At 63.4% G+C, this 20,808-nt stretch overlaps 2 protein-coding genes across 3 annotated transcripts in view; both read right to left on the bottom strand.

Annotated features, from left to right (window-relative positions):
• ERBB3 (erb-b2 receptor tyrosine kinase 3) overlaps positions 1–14,051 on the bottom strand; it is a 32,785-nt gene extending 18,734 nt beyond the window's left edge. For both annotated transcript variants that reach the window (XM_067529843.1, XM_067529844.1), the window contains exons 1-3: positions 13,763–14,051; positions 1,564–1,715; positions 9–195 (exon numbers count right to left, since the gene is read on the bottom strand). In XM_067529843.1, the coding sequence (XP_067385944.1) occupies positions 9–195; positions 1,564–1,715; positions 13,763–13,847 (424 nt within the window). In that variant the 5' untranslated portion in view covers positions 13,848–14,051. The remainder of the gene's footprint in view (positions 1–8; positions 196–1,563; positions 1,716–13,762) is intronic.
• A 3,287-nt stretch (positions 14,052–17,338) lies between these two features.
• On the bottom strand, positions 17,339–19,928 carry RPS26 (ribosomal protein S26). The gene is made up of 4 exons (XM_067529914.1): positions 19,745–19,928; positions 19,221–19,398; positions 18,167–18,297; positions 17,339–17,433 (listed from the first exon to the last, which is right to left on the bottom strand). The coding sequence occupies exons 1-4, from the start codon at positions 19,745–19,747 to the stop codon at positions 17,398–17,400; spliced, it is 348 nt and encodes a 115-aa protein (XP_067386015.1). The 5' UTR covers positions 19,748–19,928; the 3' UTR covers positions 17,339–17,397.
• Between the last annotated feature and the right edge of the window lie 880 nt (positions 19,929–20,808).

Here is a 20,808-nt window from a genome sequence, read left to right as displayed (position 1 = left end):
TGACTCACCTGTGAGCTGGTTGAGCCCCACCTGGCGAAGGGCATGCGTGGCGTTGGTGTGATAGTTCAGGAAGACGATGAGGGCGTACGCCTGGTCGTAGAGCTGCGTGCCCCGGATGACGCGCAGGTTCTGCAGGGGCAGGTAGGTGAAGACGTTCATGGCGATGAGGACGTAGCCGGTCACTTCCCGGATGGTCTGGGGAAGCAGCGGAAGAAAGCGCCGTCAGCTCCCCCCTCCGTGCCCAAAGCTCCCCAGCCCCCCTTGGCCCGTCGTCAGCACAGCCGGGGCTTTCCGAAGGCAACGCGCCCCTGCCCGGCCCCAAACAGGTCCCGGGACTCACGGACGACGGCTTGTTGTTGTTGTTCTGTTTGGTGCTGGCGACAGAGGTGCTGCAGACCTCCGTGTATCCGCAGAGCCGGGAGAGGGGCCCCGGCACACACCCCAGCGACAAAGACAAGCGCACCAGCCCTGCTCTGTTTCACTGCCCAGTTCGCCGGGAAGCACACCCTGGCCTCTGCCAGCGTAAGGCCTTGTCTACCCCGGGCCAGGGGGGTGTTTGCACCAACACAGCTTTCTCCCCCCTGCATCCCCGTGCAGACAAGACCCAGAAGTTGCGGGTCTCTCTGGCCTCTGAAGCCAGTTCAGGTCGGCGCTGTCCCTCCCATGGGAGCAGCGGTCAAACCGCCAGGGCCTCGAAAGCCCCCTAAGCACGCGTGAACCCCGTGTCGGGGGACAGAGAGGGCAGCCTGCACGGGAGAGGATTCGCACGGGTATCCGTGTTCGCGCACACGCGTGTGTCTGGAAGTTTGCACCTGCCCGCGCACGCTCCCAACCGCACGGTGCCTGGGCGGCCCCACCTCGCCTGATTTCTCCCAGGGTAGTTTGGAGTTGGGCCGCACCGGCACCACCACGGACTGGCTTCTGGGTGGGGCACCTCAGGGGCCAGCGCTGCCAGGGGGCTATGGCACAGCCGCGTGGAGCCGGAATTGCCAAGGCAGCCACCCCGGACACACCATCTCCCCGAGCCGCGAGGATAGCACAAGGGAAAGATCTGGCAGAGCCCGGCTCTGGCCTTTGTGCCAACGCATCTCCAACCGCCCTCTCCCCTGCCCCGGAGCTCCCAGATCCTCCCCCCCCCCCCCAGCCCCCCGTGCAGCCCAGCCTGCGGAGGGACGGGTCATATCTCCTCCCTCCTGGTCCCGTGCTCCCAGCCGGGCATGTCGGAGCAGGCTGCCGCCTGGCAGGGGAAATCGGGACAGGTGATTAATATTCCCGCCTGACAGGCGGAGGGGACGGGATGGAGGAGAAGAGAAAACGCCCTTTAATCCACAGCCCCACGCCCCCTCCTCCACCCGGCCGCACCCATGCCAGGTGGCCCAGCCCCCCTTCCCCCCAACACACCACCCCACTCCTGGTGGCACAGACCCCTCCCAGCCCCACGTCACACTGCCACCTGCCCCGCACCCGGGCCAATGCTCATGCAGGATGCACGGGCCCCACAGGGTAGCGCCCGGCTGATTTACCTGGCACGCTGGCTCAGAGGCCCCCCTCCAACCCCCTTACCTGCAGGAAGGACAGGTTCTGGTTGTGTTCGATGAGCACGATCTCCAGGTTGCCCATGACGATCTCACAGTTGTTGTACATCTTGTGCAGCGTCTGGTACTGGTGATGGACATTGCCGGTCACACTCAGCCCATTCAGGGTCCCCGCACAGACTGCAACGAGGAAAGCCTGGGCATCAGGCCGCTAAAGGGTTAATTTTCCCCTCTGCTCCCCTGCAGCTGGGGTAGTCACAGCCCACTTGCTGGGCCCCTCCTGGCTGGGTGCTGCCTGGGAACTCTCTATGGGGAAACACTGTTGCAATGAATGTTCTCTTTGGCACCATGCCTGGCAGAACAATCTCACTCTGCAGGACAGACGGCAGCCTGGGGGAACTGGCTAGGCTGCTCTTGCACCCTCCATTTCTCTGGGTGCCACCGTCCCTCCTTCCCTGCCCCCAGGGGGTGCTGAACCGGCTGGGGCGCTTCTTTCGAAAGGGAGCAAACAAACAACACGAGGTGCGGGCAGCCGGGACGTGGGGCGCCCGGCCTGAGTCAGAGATGCCCTCAAGCCTGACTGTGCTTTCTGCCACCGACCATGGCACTCGGCCAGCACAGGGCAGGGTGCCAGGGCTCCCGGGTTCTGTGCCCAGCAGGGCAGGGCAGGGCAGTGGGTCTAGTGGTTAGAGCTGGGGTGACGACAACAAAGGAAAGTCCAGGCTCCCCAATTCCCTCAGTTTTACTGTGGGTTTATTATAACCCATCCCCCCCATTCCCTGCCCCCCAACCCCATCAGTCACCCCCCCACCCTGGTGAACTTTCCATCATCTCTCACAGAGCCTGCAAAGGTCAGATGCCACCTCTCCCCCCCCGCTCCCCCCCCGGGCAACAGAATAATCGGCCCTTTGGACCGGGGACCCAGCGGCCCTGCCAGCTCCGGGGAGGGGGCGGGGCACAGACAGGGCCCTCATTGTGCCCGGCCCGGCCCGATTCAGCCACGGCGCAGATTCGGGGCTTATCTGCTCCACAGGCTTCGAGGGGGGTCTTTGTGCAGCCAAGGGAATGAGAGGAAAAAAGGGGGAGTGCCCGGGGGGAGGGGGGGGGTTGAGGGCCCCAGGCATGTTCTGGCCTCACAATAGGGCGATTATCCGTGGGGAGGGGAGCTGCTCTGCTCCCCCTCCCCGCCTCCACCAGGCAGCACGGCTGGTCGGCTTGTGGGGCAGCTGCCCCCTTAGAACCAGTTCCCAGAAACCCCCTGCCCCTTTCGGTTTACACGGGGTGGGGGGCATCCCTGCTTCTCCCCGCCCCACAGAAAGGAGGGGGTCTCAGCCCTGCAGGGGGAGGGATTGGGGGGCAGCCCCACTGGGGTTCTGAGATTCCCTCAATTCCCGAGGTGGGTAGGAGAAATCCCCAGCCTGGGGTGCCAACCCTTTGTGCTTCTGCTGCCCCCCAGCCACGCCGCCTTAGAGGACCCCCAAAAATCAGAGCCCCCCCGACACTCCCCAGCACCACCCTCCAACCTCCACTTTACAGCCCCCCACCATTCAACACCCTGGTTCACCTCCTACCCCTCACACCAGCTGCCCTCTATCCCCCCAGGCCAGACCAGGGCAGCAACAGGGGTGGGGGCCCCTGCAAGAGAGCCCCTCACCAGGTCCAGTAGCCAAAGGAGCCGCTCCCCCATCACTCCTCCCGAAGGCCGGGTCCAGGCGGGAGGCTCTGGGCCAAGATTCAAGGCCCATCAGACAGACAGCGCCAGGCCTTCCTGCCCGATAAAGGGCCGGGGGAATCGTTTGGGGGCAGGGGGGAGGTGAGGGGTCCCGGCTTCCCCAGCCAGCCCAGCTCCCCCAACCCCTGGCCCCCCCTAGATCTCTCCCCCCCCCCCACTTGCTGAATCCCCATCTGAGTCCTTCCGGCCGTGCCCTGTGGAAGGCCCAGACGGCCCCATGCAGGGCCAGTACCAGACGTGACTCAGGCGCCCGTGTTAAATAGGGTCTTTGTCTCTGGGCTGAGATAAGGGCCCCCCTCCCTGCCCCCCCCCCCTCCCAGCCACCAGGCAAGAAGCTTAAGCACAGAGGTTTGGCACAGGAGAATGTCCCACTGCAATAGACCGCCCCCCCCCCCCCGCCCTGGGGGCTGAGGGAGATTGCGTGGGGGGTGGAAACGCCCCACCGATGCCTACAGCTTAGGGGGATCTGAGCACAGCCCCTGCTCCCCCTCTCGTGCCCCCCCACATGCCCCCAGCTGCAGAGAACGAGGAACTTGTCACAGGTGTGACATGGGGCCCCAGGCCTTTCCCCTCTAGGGGACAACAGCCGATCCAGCCCCATAGCGGTGACTGGCTGGCTCAGGGGGGGCAGGGAATGGGGCTTTTCCCCTTAATGGGGATTTACATATGGGGCAGGAAGGGATCAGGTACCCCCCCCCGCCACACTTTTCAGAGGAACTTTTCTTTGCTGTGTTCCCCTCCAGGCTGTTCGGTCTGCCCCAACCCCCCGCAGGCCCCCGGCCCGAGACCCACACACATGCACCCCGCTCCCCCAACCTTCCCGGGGATACGGGCACAGAGCAGTCCAGGGGAAGGAGGTGCTTTTCACCCCGTGGGCCCAGCTCAGGCATGGGGGTGGGGAGATTCACCCCCCCCCCTCCATCAGTGCAGGGGATGGGGCGTGATGACTGACACATGGCAGCAGCTCCCCCCCATCCCGGCCAGCTGGGCTGGGGAAGCTATTTTGGTGGGAGTTTAAAAAAAGATTCCCAGCTGCATTCCAGGCTGGGTCTGGCCGGGGCCTGGCCCAGAGGGGGGCAGGAGGTGGGGGGAGAAAGGGGGGGTCCCCAGGATGGAGCCTTGCCAGCGAGCCCTAGTCGGAGAGACCATTCCCCAGGGACAGACAGACAGACAGACCTGCCCTGCCTTGCAGGTTCAGTCCCCCAGGGCCTTGGCCCCCCATTAAAGGGATCTCCTGCGTCTAGGCACAGACTGCAGCCCCCCTTCCTTGCAGGCCAGGCCAGGCGGGGGGCCCGTTGCCTGCACCCATCCCAGGTCTATCAAACCTCTGCCCCCCCTCCAGCTTTCCTTGGAGAGCCACCCCCCCCTGCACCCGCCAGTCCCAGCCCCAGCCACGCCCCCAGCCCCACACCGGCCAGAGGGGGCAGGCCAAGGCGGCCTCAGACACACACACGGTCCCCCATCCTCCCCCCGCAGAGTGAGTCACTGGAGGTGAATAGAGGGATCTGGACCCCCCTGGGGGGGGCCGTTCAGGAGATGCGGGAAAAGCTCCAACCCCCTCACCCAGAAACACACAGGTGGGGGGTGTCCCGGGGAGCTCCAGCACACGCAGTCTGCAGGGCACCAGCCGGGACCCCTGGGTTCTAGCCCCAGCTCCAGGAAGGCAGTGGGATCTAGTGGTTAGAGCAGTGGGGCTGGGAACCAGGACGCCTGGGTTCCCTCCCCAGCTGCGCTACAGATTCACTGCTTGGCCTCCCTTTCAAGGGATCCATCCTCCCCCCCTCCACTTTAAACTGCTCCAGGCAGCCAGCCAAGAAGGGCCCAAGGACCCTCCGGCTGGGGCCACCCCAGGGCAGCTGAATGAGCTGAGCCCACCTGGCCCCAGCAATCCCGGGGACCTGCACAAGGAAGCCCAAGAGCCTCGAGGTGCCAAAATCCACCCCAGGTTAGTCATCAGCCCCCGCAGCTTCATCCCGGGAGACCCAGCACCCACCCCAGAGCCCAGAGGGGGGCCCCAGGGCCGCATGTGCCGCCGATGAGCCGGTGTTTGATTAGACCCTGGAATGTGGCTTCCCCGGCTAGCCCAGCCCCGGGCTCCTCGCTGGCGACCCGCAGGGCCCCTCCCGCCACGGGGAACCGTGCTGAACGCGAGAAAACCCAGCAGCCTTGTGCCATCTGCAGAGTCCAGCGGCGACGCGGGCTCCGGTGTCCCAGCCGGGCCCAGCCCCGGGCTGCCCCGCGGCAGCTCCAGTCCAAAGGGGGCTCCCTGGGAGTCACTGGCTCGGCGAGGGCAAGAGTGACTCCCCTCCCCCCCACACTCCACCCCACCCCAGGGCTTCCAAGCCCTCAGCCGTGCCCAGCAGCTTCCATTGCTTTTCCTGCAGCGGCTGAAGACCTTGGAAAGATCCAGCCCTGAGCCCTGTGCCCGTTGCCTTCCCTATTATGCTGAGGGGGAAACTGAGGCACGGAGCAGGACCGTGACTCCCCCCAGGTCAGCAGCAGAGCTAGGTACAGAACCCAGGAGTCCGGATTCTCCCATTGCAGGGTCCGAATAACGCCCAGGGACCGAAGAGTCCCAGGATGTGAACTGCAGCTTCCTGGCGATCATCCCTGGGGTGTCCTGGGCACCGGCTGGCCAGAGCGGGGTGGCAAATCACTCCAGACAAACTCTCCTGTCCCTGCTTCTGGGCCAGGCAGTGCAACTGCACGCAGGGGATTGGAGGGTGGGGCGCCCGTGTCGCTGTTGGGGGGCATCAGACGCCAGGAACTCGACGCCCCCCCTCCTGGCCCGCTGGGGGGAGCAGCTGCAAACTGGGGGCTGAACTGGGCATCCCCGGCATCTCAGGAGGGTGAAGAGAGCGGGCAGAGGCGGCCTGGGGCAGGGCATCCAGGGAAGCATCACGGAAGGCCATTGGCATGCGAAGGAGGCAGACCACGGCGGAGGCTCCATTGACATGCAGATGGGCTCCTGCAGGGCCTGGGCTCCACCGAGGTGGGGCTGGCAGCAGGCGTCCAGCCCGATTCTGCCCCAGCTGGGCCTGATCCAGGACTCCCCTGGGATCCAACGGGCCCCAGAGCTGAGACCACGGCAGGGTCGTCTGAGCTGCCAACGCTTCCTTGACGTCTCTCCCGTTCGGGGCCAGGTGAGTTCTCCGGCCTGGGCACAGGTGAGCCGGCTCAGCCAGGTGAGGGGCTAGCTGGGGGAGCGTGGCTGGCACAGCCCGGCAATGGGCTTCTCCGCTCGTGGGGACGGGACCGTCTCCTGCTGCATCTGGGCCGCGCCGGGTGCTGCGGGACACACGTGACAACGACACAACGCCTGGCCCGGGTGGTCTCTGTGCTTTGGAAATTTCCCCCTCGATGACAATTGGTCGCCACACGTTGGATCTTTGCCTGAATCGCCGCCGAAGTCAAAACCTTCCCCCCTTCAGCCGGTTCCGGGGCTTCTCACGCCAGGCGCTGGCCACCCTCGGAGACTGGCTCGGGGCTGGCTGGATGGTGCTGGGTTCCGATCCAGTCTGGCAAGGCCTCTGACGTTCGAAATCCTGGGGCAGGAATTTTGTTCCAGACCTCGGGGGGGGGGGGGGGGAGAGACACACGACGACAACCCCAGAGCTGTTTGCTGAAAACCCCCCCCCGAATCTTTGTCTCTGAATGTTGCACATCGCCCAGCCCGCAGCCGGCGCAGAGACTCAGCGTCGACGGCCCCTGGTGTCGGGCGATGGATGGGAGCTCAGGGCTGTCCCGTGTTATCAGCGAGACGCGCAGCCCGTGGGATGGGAGCGCACCGCGTCCTGCCCCGTGGGCAGCTGACACACGCATAGAATACAGCTGCTGTCTGCGGCCTGCCACCGAGATCCACAGACTGGCAGGGAGCTTCCCGGGAGCAACGGGACGGGGGAGGAGGAGAATTGAGGCTGGATACTAAGAAGTGAATTTCCAAGCGGGTGAAGCCTTGGGAAATAACCGGGGGGGGGGGGAGGGGGCGGCGTGGGTCTGGGGGGAGGGGATGCTCCTTGGAACAAGGGCCACGATGCCCAGCCTGGCAATAGCCGGGGGGCTGTGCAGACGAGGGGCTGTGAGCCTCTGGTATTTTCACCACCACAGTGTGCAGAGGCCCTAGAGCCGTGCCCTGCTATTGCCCCCGGCAGAGGCCCCTCTGGTGCAGTGGAGGGGGAACCAGGAGGAAGCCTGGGGAGGGAGGGGGGAAGCCAACAAAGACATTCACTAAGAGGGGAAACTGAGGCAGAGAGAGGGACATGACCAGCAGAGAGGCAGTAGCAGAGGTGGGAACAGAACCCAGGAGTCCCGGCTCCCGGCCCCCTCTGCTCTAGCCACTAGACCCACCCCCCTCCCAGAGCCAGGAATAGAACCCAGCTATTAGCCAGCACAGTTCAACGACCGCCCCCCCCCGCCCACAGTTGTGTGGCCATACACGACTCCTAGCACAGGGGGTGGGGGCTGAGTTGCCGACAGCCCCGGGGCAGCCAGGCAGGGGGTCCCGACCCTGTGCCCCCTCCAGTTAACTGGCTGTCATGACTACACAATGGGGCGCCTTTATCCGCTCGCCCCGCCTGGGCGTTGGGCTGGCTTTTCACTCCCTGGCTCCAGCCCATTAGGGCCTTTTGAAAAAGTCTTGCTTGTCGGAGCAGCTACCAGCGAGGAACAAAAGAGCTACAGAGAAAAACCACCATGTCCTGGCCCCAGATAAAGCCGGGTGCGCGGGGGGGGGACGGGGGAGCAGCTCTGGCCGGGGCTGAGCCGCACACAGGAGTGGCAGAAGCCGAACGAAAACCAGATAAAGGCATGGGAAAAAAAAGAGGGAGGGCAGGGAACTAGTCTGGGCTCTGCAGCTAAACAGAGCCAAGAGGCCCTGAACGCACGTCCAGTCCCGTCACAAGCAGCGTGCAGGCAGGCGGCTGCCCGACACGTTCAGCGCACTCGCGATCCTGGTCGGACGGATCCCCCGGCTCTGCCCTGGCCCACAGAACGGGGCCCTGCCTCATCTCCCGCCTTCCTCGTCCCTGATCCCATCCACTCCGCTGCCTCAGTTGCCCCATGTGTGAAACCCTTCCTTCGTCCCCCGTCTGCCTTGTCTGTGCCAAGCGGAAGCCCCTGTCCCGAGGAGCTGTCTCTCGCAGTGGGTCTGTGCCAATCTCAGCTGGGTCCTCGAGGCCCCATCTTAACACACGCCACACGTCATCAATCATTTCCAGGTGCATACAGGCCATTTGCAGAGCAGAGCCAGGCTGGGCTCCAGCCCCCTTTGAAATCCACCTGGAGAGGACGGGCTGGGAGCAAACCCACAGGCGTGCCTCTCCGAGCACCTGTCCTGCTGTTTTCCATTCTGGGTTTCAAAACAACCGTTGGGTGGTTCCCTGCCATCCCGGGCATGTTGTGGACTCTGCCTCTTCCAGCTGAAAGGCGAGGTGAGGCTGACTCATAAGGACCGGGTGTCAGGGCGAGAGGTGGCCCGAGGACAGCCAGGGGAAGGGACGTGATAGCCCCCGGCAGCATCCCAGGGGAGATCCTGGGGAGGGATGAAGCAGAGAGAAGCCGAGGGATGAAAATAAAAACTGGAAGATTGAGATTGGCGAGTCCCTGGGAGCGAATCTACTAGAGCCCAGGGTCCTCGCTAGATGCCAGGAGCCCGACGGCTTGGGACGGTTAAACGCAGAACGCGTAACCACACGGTGCTACAGAGAACGACCCTGCCCTGCCCCCTGGCGCAGCAGGCACCAGAGCTTTTCCATCCCCCCCATGTGGTCCCTCGCCACGGCTGCTCCTGGCTGTACCGTCACCGCCTGGATGTTTTCTGTTTCTACCTTTCCTCGTCGGGCCCTGGTGCTGGGCACTGCACAGAACAGAGCCAGAGACTGTCCCAAAGACGCTAGGGAGGGGCACTTCTCCCCATTTTACAGACCGAGAACAGAGGTGCAGAGAGCTGCAGGGCCTGGCCGCCCAGCTGGGAATTCAATCCAGATCCCAGCCCGGCGTTGTAACCATAGGCCGCCCTTCCTCTCCATTGCCAGCTTGACCGCGGCAGCTTACGCCATCGGTGAGGCACTTGGAGCCGCTCGAGGAGACAACACAGCGGAACATCAGCCGCGGCTGTTGCTCCGTCCAGTCCCCTGCTCAGGACCAAAATAAAGCAACAAATCGCAAGAAGCTAAGGAATGCGGCAGGCCAGCTCCAAAGGCATTTTCAAAGGGCCATTGTCACGGCTGGGAGGCCTAAACTTAGATCAGCCAGCTGTGACCGGGAGCACAGGTGCTTCTTGTCCCGTCGTCCCTCCGCCGTGCCCCACACACACGCTGCTCCCTCCTCTTAGCTGGGAGCACAGTGAAATGGACGAGGATTTTGTTCCTCTTGGACCTGCCGGGATTCAGGATCCAGCATCTTTGCAAGAATGGGGCAGACGGGGAAGGCGCATCTCCTCCGAGAGAGGAGCTTGGAAACAGGGAAAGAGAGGGCTTGGGGTTTTTCCGTGCACAGCTGCTGGGGAGGAAGTCCTTATGAATGGAAAAAAACTTCCTTGCAAGAGGGTTGAGTCCTAGATGTTAGAGATGGAAAAGACCTATTGTAGCATCCAGTTCTCCCCCCGCCCCCCGACCCAGGGCAGACCCATGTCCCCTCCCCAGCCCCATGAATAGAGATCAGATCAGACACTGGAGGGACATGATTGACAAATTATCCCAGCCCAAAGGCCAGGAAGCAGGGCGATAACGATCCAGCCTCTGTCTGTAACACTTGCGGAGGGGCCGGATTCCCACGCTCGGCTTTTCACGAGCGGCGCTCACACATGGGCCTGACGGACACACTCCAGCCCGCCCGCAGGTGCGAGCGAGCCCAACGCACCAAGCCACTGGAAAGGCCGGACTTGCCAAGGAAACACGGCACCGCAGGGGCCCTGTGGTGAAATCGGGCCCCAAGGATCGCCCGGGAAGGCGCCTATTGGAAATCAGTTAGAAAACGAAAGGAAAGGGCTCTTTCCGCAAAGCCAGGAACCAAAATTAATATTAATAGTATCACTTATGAGGAGCTCCCCCCCAAGCTGTCCTCGAGGTCAAGAGTGTCTACAGGACTCCTGGGTCCCTGCCCCCGATGGGTCACACAGGCAATTTTCCCCATTGCAACGTCAGCCCCCCTGCCGGAGAACACGTCCTCATGAGTCGGTACACTGAAACACTAGTCCCGGTTTATGTCTGGGGTAAACTGAGGCAGAGAGCAGCAGCAACTTGTGAGCCCTGAGAGTAGAACCCAGGCGTCCTGACTTCCAGCTTCCCCTGCTCTAACCACTAGACCCCACCCCCCTAGCCGGAGGTGGCAATGGAAACCAGGAGCTCTGATTGCAAGCTGGACGCCACCTTCAGAGGCGGTGTCATGACTCAGCCACGCGCTCACAGGGATTAAGTCACATTGTTAAGTGTGGCAGCACGGCACGGCTTCCACGTCCCCCCCATCTGGAGACGCTCCCGTCCCCACCCAAGTGGCTCAGCGGCTGCTGCGTTAACAACCCCGGGGCGTGCTGTTGTTTTCAGGTAGCTCTGCGCTGCTTCGCCACCCTCGGCTCCCCGCCCCTGGCTTGCGCACAGCCCTGCGTGATCAGGGAGCGCTAAAAACCGGTTAGGAGAGGCTCTGCAGAAGTGATTCAGTTCAGAACAATCCGGCCAACCTTGGGCATGCAAATCTGCTGAGGGAGTGGAGCAAAGCCGTGCAGCTGCCTATACCTTCCTGGCCTTCAGGCCTCGGCGTAAACAGAGCCTAGCACGGCGGAGGTGCTCTGGGGAAGGGGAGATCAGAACCAGGCCAGCAGAGTTTAAACAGGGACCAAGTGCTTTGACTCCCTCCTACATAACACGGGTCAGAGACTCCCGCCCAGGGGTCCCTCCTTGTCCATCGGCCGGAGGCGGCTTATTTTCCCTCCAGCCTTGATAAATGGGGAACCGACTGCAAGGGCTGGGAACATTCACCCCAACCTGGTCCCAAGCAGCCAGGACAAAGCTGCCTTCCGGCACACAGGGATCAATGGCAGGATAACAGATCTCATAATCAAAGCTATTTTCTCCTTGGTGTCTCCAGCCAAGGAACCTGACCCACTTCAGCACTAACTAATCAGCCTGGCAAGAGAGGAATCATTGTGCCTCGGTTTCCCCACAGGATGGGGAAGGAGCAGAGAGGTGGGATGGGGGAGGGGGGTTTTATTTGCCCAAACAATCAATTCCCCTTCAGTGCAGGGCCACAGGCACCAGTGCCCCCCTTGGTGTCTCCTGTTTTCTGGCTGAGGCATGCAACAGTTTAGCCTCCTAAGGCCGGAAATGCTTCGTTCCCTGAAGCAGAGGGTGTGGGGGTGAAGTTCAATGGCTCGTGCCATACAGGAGCTCGGTAAGACGGGGAAAGGAGCCAGCAGGGCTGGTGTGAGGCTGATAAAGGTTGTGAAGCGCTTTGAGATCTGCGCTGGGAAGCACTAGTGATGCAATCCCGAGTTGAGCTAATTAATGGATTCTTCTGGCCTGAAACTCCATGAAGCTTCCTGCGCGGCCGGGAACAAGCCCCTCCTTCCTTTTTCTCCCAGACAATTTTATGGCTCCGTTTGTTGTGTCGCGACTTTAACAGCCTCGGTCGCCAAGCGCAGCCCAAGAAATGTTTTGAAAGTGTCCAATCGACAGAAGAGATGTGGCTTTCCCGCCCCACGCCCAACACACACACACACACACACACACAACAGGTGCCCAGGGAACCGGCTGCTGGCCCGGCTCCAGGGAACGGCAGCAGTTTAAATAGCACCTTTCCAAGTTCCTTAACTTGCCAAAGCCTGTTAGTCAAGTGTGCTCAGGAGACCAGGCCTTGTAAAGCAAGATATCACAGTCCCAGGCTTGGCCCTCTCTGCCCGGCCTTATCTCAGCCTGCAGAATCTCACTTTCCTGCCGCCCAGAAAACCCAGGGTCTTTGCTTTCCCACATGGTCCGAGTGCTCCTTCATTTCTCCTGGCTAAGCCCCTGGGCACTGCAGCATTTGATGCCATGGGGAATGGGGAGATCCTCCAGGGCCTGATCCTGAGATAGGGCCTCGCCTGCCGTGATTGTTGGACCAGGGGCTCGACCAGGTCAACAAATCCGCTGCCTTTTCACATCTCGCCAGAATTAATTGGTTTTAAAAATCAAAACCAGCCTCCCGAAGCAGCAGGAGGCGAAAAAGTCGCAAGGAAAAGGTCAGCAATTATCCTCCAAAGAAATCAACAGGCAAAACGGAGGATCCGGGCTGAAAACATCCCGCCCAGATCCACAGTTACTTACACACCCAACTCCCATGGGATTAGGCACCTAAATCCCCTTGGGAATTTGGGTCTTGTCCCCGCAATGGGCAGAGACCCCAGAAACGCACCAGGGCACAGCCGCTAGCAGGAGCAGGGGCTAATTTTGCAGCCGCAGGCTGGAATTTCTCAGGAGCGGCTAGTGATTCGGGGGGGCCTCACTTGAGACACCTTGAAGGAGGCTGATGGTCAGACAAGGCTGATCTGCAGCCCCTGGAGAGCAAGGATCCCCCAGCCGGCTTCCCAAACCCGACTCCCTAAATCACTAGCTACCTTCTGAACACTCCTGTCCCCGTCCCAGCTCCTGATCTCTGCAGAGCCCGGACAAAAGTGAACTCACAGAGCTCAGGTTTTCAACCGAGAACTTCAGCTTCCCTGCCCGGGAAATACCACCCCGCCCTGGTGAATAACCTCTGGGGCAGATTCCCGGCACTGGGGGGCTGCTGTTTGCTGGGCGGCACCCACACACCCTGGGGGGAACCTGTCTGAAGTCAGCCCGGGCCGTTTCCAGGCCAGCCCCGAAGCGGCAAAACAAGAGTGTGTGGAGGCGTTGTCCCCCCCCCCCCCCCCCCAGCCCTGTCGCTTTAAGACAAACAAAACTTTACCCTCCCTGCGGGTCATGCTCCAGCCCCGACGGCGAAAACAATCCGGGGGGGGGGGGGGGGGCCCCCACACAGGTTTGGCCCCTCCGAAGAGCAGGTTAAAAGGCAGGGGCCATGAACCCGAAACCAGCCGCCGGCCCCCCGCGAGCAGAGCCAAAGAAGAGTAAAAAACACACACACACACACACACGAGACACACACACACACACGACAGACTCCCCCCCCCCCCCCCCCCCCCCCCCCCCCCCCCCCCCCAACACACACACACACACACGACAGACTCCCCCCCCCCAACACACACACACACGACAGACTCCCCCCCAACACACAGAGACACACACACACACACACACACACACACACACACACACACACAAGACAGATTCCCCCCCACACAACACACACAGACCCCTCCACACACAGGCAGGCAGGCAGACACACACACACACACACACACACACACACAGACCCACACACACACCCGGGTTCCCAGCCTGTCACGGGCTACACAAACTCTCGGGAGCGTGTTTCGAAAGCGGCCCCGCGGCCCGGCCCGTCCCGTCCCGGCGGCTTCTCTTACCGGCCTGGGGGGCGGCGAGCTGCGGGGCGCAGAGCAGCAGCAGGAGCCAGGGGCAGCTGCCCGGGGCCCGGCTTCGGCTCCTCATTCTGCGGGGCTCGGAGCTGGCGCGGGCGGGCTAGGACATGCCGGCGGGGCGGGGGGCAGAGATGGGCGAATCCACCTGCCGGCTGCAGGGGGGAGGTGAGGGGGGGTGTCCCGTCGCGGGGGGGGGCTGGGGCCGCCCGGTGCCGTCCCGCCCGTGTCGCTCCTCGCCCGCCGCTCGCGCTCAGTGTCGGGGGCTCCCACGCTCCCCACACACGCTTCATTCAAGGAGTAGCGCAGCCGAGCGCCCATTGGCTGGGGCCGTCCGCCTGGCAGCCAATCAGAGAGCCCGGGGCAGGGGCCGGACGAGCTGGGGTTTTTGGGCAGAGCTGGGGTGGTGGTGATTGGGTCTGAGCCCCCCGCCCTCCCCTCGTCCCCAAAACCGGGCACGTCCCAGCCATTAAAGAATCACCCCCCACATTGTTATTTAACAGCCGGCCGGGCCCCCCTGAGCCAGGTGCTGCTCAGAGGCCGGGTCCCTGCCCCAGGGAGCCTGCAATCACCCAGACCGGACAGACACCGGGCAGGAGGAAGGCAGGGGAGTGTCCCACAGACTTTAAGACCAGCGGGGACCATCCTGATAGTCCAGGCTGACTCCTGCCCATCGCGGGCTGCAGAACCTCGCCCGCCCGCCCCTGGAACGGACCCCTCGCCTCTGGCGGAGGCACCAACGTCCTCACATCAGGTGTGAAAGACGGTCCAGGGTGCAGCGAGACCCAGGCCCGGAATCTCCCCATGGCTGTCACCGTGTCAGTCCCGGGTTAGCAGAGAGACGAGGTGGGGGAGGTGAGGTCTCTGGCACCCTGAAGAGGCAGAGCTCAGGGGTAGCCTGAACACTTGTCTCTCTCCCTGACAGACGACGTTGCAGGTAGAGAGACAGTGCGCACGCACACATGCACGCGTACACGCACACTCCCGTCTCTCTCAGCTGCTCAAAGGAAGGTAAGTGTCTGAAACCCCCTGGCCCGCTTCCAGGATCTGGACCCGAGGTCACACCGAGAGCCTGGGGCAGCGAGAGGAAATGAATCCAGCTGTCCAGAGTCCCAAGAGCTGCCTCCAATCCCAGGAAATAACCTTACACCCCTTTGGTGCAGGGGGAGCAGGGGAAAGACACGGAGGGTGGCCACAGGTGCCGCACGGCAACGTCAGGATTAGAACTCAGGGACCCCCGCTGCTAGCCCTGTGGTCCCGTTACTAGCCAGGCCCCTCTCACCACTGCACCCCCCTGGCCTTTTCCCATCGGCTTTTTGTTTCCACAGTTGGCACGTGCTGCCCCCTGGTCGCTTGGCCAGTCCAAAACCTCTGCTCCCCTCCATTGCCATCTGCAGAGCATCCCACACAACCTCCCTGGGCCGGGGGCCAGCCAGGCCCCAGGACTGGAAGCCAGGTGGGAGGGCCTGTCCCGGGGGGGCGAGGGAGCCTGGGCAGCAGGGTGTGTGGGCACAGCTGGTGGCAAGGCCGTGCCAGGCAGGTTGGGGTGGGGAGCACGCTACGGGGCCAGGAGTGGGCGAGGGCAACAGGCGCAGCGAGGCAGAGGCAGGGCGAGTGACGGGGCCTGGGCGGAAATGAGCGCCGCCATGGAGGCGGGAGGGAAGCTGGGTTCGTCACTGTGACTAATTCCCGGTGGGTGCCCTTCACCCCGCGCCAGGACAGAACAATCAGCCCCCTGCAGCCTGACGTCTTCTCCCCTCCGCTGCCAACACGCCTCCGCCCTGCTGCAGGAGGAGGGGGCAAGAGGGGAGTTTGGCAGCTGCCCCATTCAGGCCCTTTTAAGCACTGCTGGTTTTAGCCCCAAACGGGCCTCTGCGCCACCCCCGTCATCTCCCTCTTTCACCCGGGCAGTTAGGGATTCCAGGGACAAACTAGGTTATTTTTACCCAACTTTAATCACAGAGTCTCATTTATTCAGAACCTTTGGCCTCAGCTGCACTTGTGGCCCCAGCAAGTCCTTGTGGCAGAGAGTTCCACAGGCCACCCACACAGCGTGGGCAGAGAACAGTTGCTGGTTGTTGCCTTTCGGCCCCAGGTTACAAGCGAGGATAAATGAGGGCCCCCTCCAGCCCGTCTCTGCTCATGGTGGCTGTTCCTGTCTCCTCTTATTCAGGTCTGCACTAAACAGGCCCAGATATTTTCTGTTCCTCCTTTCCAGGCCTCCAAGCCTGGCTCTGCTTCTCCGGCCCTTTCCCCACCGCTGGCGGAGCCTCTGCAAGACATGAGTGGCCAGAACCAGAGCCCAAAACACGCTTTTCAAATTATCAGCCTCCGTCTCAGGGGGCCAATCCGGCGGATCCTGAATTGGAAGGGCCAAGCTGATGGCCTGGGCTGAGCCTACACCAGTTCCTGCCCTCGGGTGCCCCCCCATGGCCAGTCCTGGCAGTTCCTCGCTTCGGGCTGGTGTTCAGGACACAGGTGACTAGGACGGCGCTTCAGCTTCTCACCCCAACCTGCAGCTCCTTCCTTGGCCCCGCGCAGCAGGGGAATTACCCCAGCCCCTAGGGGGTGCAAGCTACGTTTTCACCCCCCAGAGCTGGTGCAAAGGGGCCCCCGGCACAACAAATGAACTGGGGCCTGGGAGCCTGAACGCTCGCCTAGCTCCGGCCCCCAGGCGATGGACGGTCTCACCCGTCAGACACTGAGCACTTCACGGCCGGCTCCAGCGGGAGGCCCAGTGGGAGCAATAGGTCACCGGACAGTCCTGCCCTCGTCAGGCGTCATGCTGGGGGTTCAGGGAGCTCCCCTCCCCCGTCTGCGGGGGCAGGGGCAGAGAATTCCAGCTCCCCATGAGAACGGGGCCAGCCAGGGACGAGCTAGGGCTGCCAAAGCAGCGCCACATCACCCCGTTAAACTGGCGGCACAGCAGAGCCCAGCATGGAGCCTCAGGGAGTCACCCCGAGGAGCGGAGCTAGTGGGTGGATGCTGGACATGTGCGTTCCCCCTGCACCACGCGCCAGGCGGGAGCAGCTGCCTCTCCACATCCCTGCCAGATGCCTGAGCAGCCCGCACGGTGCAGCAGCAGGTAACGGCCCCAGTCCAAACTATTCCCCCCTCCCCCCCGCCTGTGATACAGACAGGCCTGTGAGAGGAAAGCTCCGCAGATTTCTGGCCTCAGGCCTCCTTGTGTGCTGCGGGGCCTGTCAACCTCCTGCCAGAACCACAGCACGGCAGGGAGACCCTGACCTCCCCTGGGGAATCCACAGCCGGCCATCGGGATGCTTTCCCCACCAGCAAGAAGCTCCTGCCCTGCCGTCCTCGGGCAGCCGCCCCATCCCAGCCTGGGAGCTTTCAAGCTGGGATGTCTGGAAAGCCCTTCAAAGTCCTGGGCCCCCACCCCACCCCGCAGCCCTTTGTGGGCAGAGGGAGCCCTGCCGCCCTAGGGAGCATCTAATCCTCACCCGCTTGGTTCCAGAGTAACAGGCTCTGTCCTGCCTCCAAACCCCCCGCGAGTGGCAGGACGCAGTGCTGTCTCCCCCCCCACACAGACTCGCGCACACAGACTAGATGTAAAGTCATTTATTCAGGCAATGCCTCAAGATGCACATTTCAGCACGATCTCCTTACATGGGCTTGGGGGGAGGTCTCGGGGCAGCGCCCTAGAGGGGGAGAGAGAGGAAAATATTAAGGTGCATTCAGCCGATAGCTCCGTGATTTGACTCCAGGCAGAGAAAGTCCCGCCAGCTCAGAGGAACGGACAGACTGGATCAGACCCGAGGTCCTCTCACTTCTCTGTCCTGACTGAGGGCGGCCAAAACCAAAGGGTCCAGAGGAAGGTGGAAGAACCCAGCAGTCGGCGGACGTGGGACCATCGGCCACCCACACCCAGTTCTGATGGAGCAGCTAAAGCATCCTCTCCAAACATGTCCCTCGCCCTGCTATCCCCATGGACCATCCCTTTGGTCCCAGCTGACCCACCTACCCCGTACATTCACTACGGTTTCATTCTACTGTCCCAAGCGGAGAGGGCTCTCCTCGGAAAAGACTATTCCGCAGAGAACCACGGACCCAAGGCCTCTGCCGCAAGCCAATTCCCGCTCGCTGGGCAGCTCTGATCAGGCCCCTGCTGGAACACTGCGGTGCATGCTGTGCAGACCCATCTGTCCGCACAGTGGGGGGGACACAAAGCCATTGGCATGGGAGAATGGGGGACTCTGGTGTGGGAGGAGGGGGGCGGCAAGAGTCCCTGAACACACAGGGAGTTGGAGGGGACAGAGGGATGCAGAGACCTCCTGGTGCGTGCAATGAACTTGGCCTAAATGCGCTACGGAGGGCGTGCCCTCCAGTCCCCTCCGCTGGCCAGGCGGGATGGATCTGTGCAGAGATACGTACAGCAGGCCTGAACCTGGGCGGAGGGGTACGGTCCTTCCGGGCCTCCCGGGAACGGTTCCTCACCACCTTGCTGTGGATGGCGCAGCTGACGCAGTAGTGCAGCTTCACATAGAGCTTGGGTAGCACGTACGCTGGGGAGAGACAGGAGAGAGGGACGTAAACAGGGAGCCCGAAGCTGTAGCTTCCCCGGTTCCGCTCCGGTGGTAGAGGCAGCCTTCAGCATCGCCCCAGCCCCAAGAGAACCAAACCGCGAGCTTCCCCGGGGCCAGGAGAGCCGACTGCTGACCCAGAGATGACAGACAGGACAGCACCGCATGATGGGGCGTGCGGCTACAGGCTGCTCGTTTCATGCCATCCTGGAGCACAAACAGGTCACGGTCCTGCTGCCCTCTGCATCTGGTTATTGGCAGGAACACTGGACCTCATGAAGGCTCCTGGTCTGGAACTTCCACCCCAACGGACGCCTGAGCACTGCCTGTCAGGGGACCAGAAGCACCACCCGGCAACCCCACACACCATTACGCGGCAGTGTGGGCAGATGGTTCGAGCACGCAGCCAGGACGCCTGGGTTCTAGACCCTGCCCCGCCATCCACTTTCTTGTGAGCTCTGGCCAGTGAGTTCACCTGTTCTCAGCTGCCTCAGCCGCATAACAAGTGTGAGAGCACAACCCACAGAGACGGCCCACTAGCACCCAGCAAAGGGCTCCGGGACCCTGCCCCGAAAGGCGCGTATGAACGCGATGCCCTTCACCGCGCCGTTCACACGCTGCCAGCTCGGCACGGCGTGTCAGCAGCAGCAGGAACGAGCCAGGCGCCGGGGGAGGCTCCCGAGGCGGGTGGGAAGCGGCTCACGCGCCGGCCAGGGCATCGTGGCCACGGACGGAGCGACGGGGGCGTGAGAACCCTCCCTGCAGCCGGTGCCCCAGCTCCCCCCTCGCTGCCCCGGGCGGGCAGGGCTCTGCCGCTCGGCGGGACAAGGGGGAACGCCGAACCCAGGCGTCCCACACGTGCCCCAGGGCACTGCTCCGTCCGTCCGTCCCTGCTCGGCCCTTACAGTCGAAGACGCTGGCCTCCGAGATGTCCCGCACGGCCGCCGCCTCCACGATGTTGCGGATGACGAACTTCTTGATGGCCTTGTCCTTGGGCACGCAGCGCGCGCAGTTGGTGCAGCGGATGGGCTGCACGTGCCCGCGCCCCTTCTTGGCCCGCCCGTTGTTGCGGCGCTTCTTGGTCTGGCGGGACAGAGACGGGGGGGAGGGGAGAGGCGGGGGGGGGGGCTGCGTGAGAGAGACGCTCCCAGGCGGGGGGGTACGGAGCAGGGGTCACACACCAACCCCCCCGCCCCCAACCCCGGCCCACCGGGACCCGCGCCGGCCCGGGGGGGGGGCAGGCCCGGGCCGGGCCCCCCCCACAGGCCCAAGCCCCCCCCCACGTGGCTGCGACGGGACCCGGGCCCCGCGGCCCGGCACAGCCTGGGGTAGCCCCCACTCGCCACCGCCGCCCTGCCCCGCCCCCTCTCGCGGCGCCCCGCGCCCCCCCCCCGGCCGGGCCCGGCCGCCCCGCGCCACCCGTCCTCACCATCTTGGAAGCGGAGGCGGAGAAAGAGGATCCGGCCGCCGCGCCGGCCCCCTTATATAACCCTCCGCCCTCCCCGGAAGTGCCTCCGCCAAGGGAGCGGGACCCCCCCCGGGGAAGGCCACGACTATCCCCCTTCCCGCCGCGTCCCTCCCGTCCCACCGCCGTCGGAGCAGGCGCGCGGAAGAAGCCGGTCCCGGGTCTTTCGGGACTATTTTTTTTCCTGGATGGGCGGAGGGATCATACGTCAAGGACGAGAGGAGAGGTGACAGACGTTCCCGGCCTGCCCCGCGGCGGCGGCTGGCCCCGGGCCGCACGTGACGGGAGGCGATGCATGCTGGGACCTGTAGTCCTCGTGGGCCAGTAGGGCCCATTGCATGCTGGGATATGTAGTCCCCGTGGAGCCACATGGCCCTGCGGGAAGGTCGGGGAGGGGGCGAAGGAGGGTGTGTGACTGACACACACACACACACACACACCCCAAGCCAGCCAGGGCTAGTGGACCCAGGAGTCCTGGCTCCCAGGCCAGCCCCTGCCCATGCGCTGGTCCCCACTCCATTCCCCCCAGGACAGACCCAGGCGCCCCAGCTGGGCTGGCATTGGCCATTCACATACAAAGCTCTGCTGAAGAAAACGCCCGGCCTGCACCAGCCTCTGCCCAGCCCGCTGGGATTCAAATCCAGCCCCCGGAAACCCGGCCAGCGCCCTCCACCAGCGCCCAGCCTCGGCCAGAGCGAAGCAGAGCGAGAGCCGCCGGTGTGGCCTGGGCCACGTGCTTACAGAGCGAACACCCCACCCTCCCCCGATTGCTCTGTGGAACAACAGCCTGGGAGGAGGCCCCCGTGACCTACAGCCACCCCCCCTGAGTTTAAAACCCCCTCGCCCCGGCTTGCTATCGTTCCATCTCCCCCAGGCAGAACAGAGAGAACCAACCGCTCCCAGGTTCTTCATGGTTTTTGAGTTTCACATTGAAACACCTCAGGGCAGAGCCTGGCCCCGCAGCCGTGGCGGGTGCTGGCAAAGGTCAGAGATCCTAATCTGCCCAGGAAGGCTGCTCTGACTTTTCT

Source organism: Emydura macquarii, unplaced genomic scaffold (genome assembly GCF_026122565.2).
Source record: "Emydura macquarii macquarii isolate MOO-44397 ecotype Brisbane River unplaced genomic scaffold, CSIRO-AGI_Emac_v2 contig_2994, whole genome shotgun sequence".
Taxonomy (NCBI): Eukaryota; Metazoa; Chordata; order Testudines; family Chelidae; genus Emydura; species Emydura macquarii.
The sequence above is the reverse complement of the archived record's forward strand: the minus strand, read 5'-3'. Positions and strand labels throughout refer to the sequence as shown.

Coding starts and splice junctions, on each gene's coding strand:
- RPS26 (XM_067529914.1), bottom strand. Junction 18,298..19,220: donor GGAGGCCAGCGTCTTCGACT/GTAAGGGCCGAG, acceptor GTCTCTCCCCAG/CGTACGTGCTACCCAAGCTC. Junction 17,434..18,166: donor CGCCCAGGTTCAGGCCTGCT/GTACGTATCTCT, acceptor CTCCCCCTCTAG/GGCGCTGCCCCGAGACCTCC.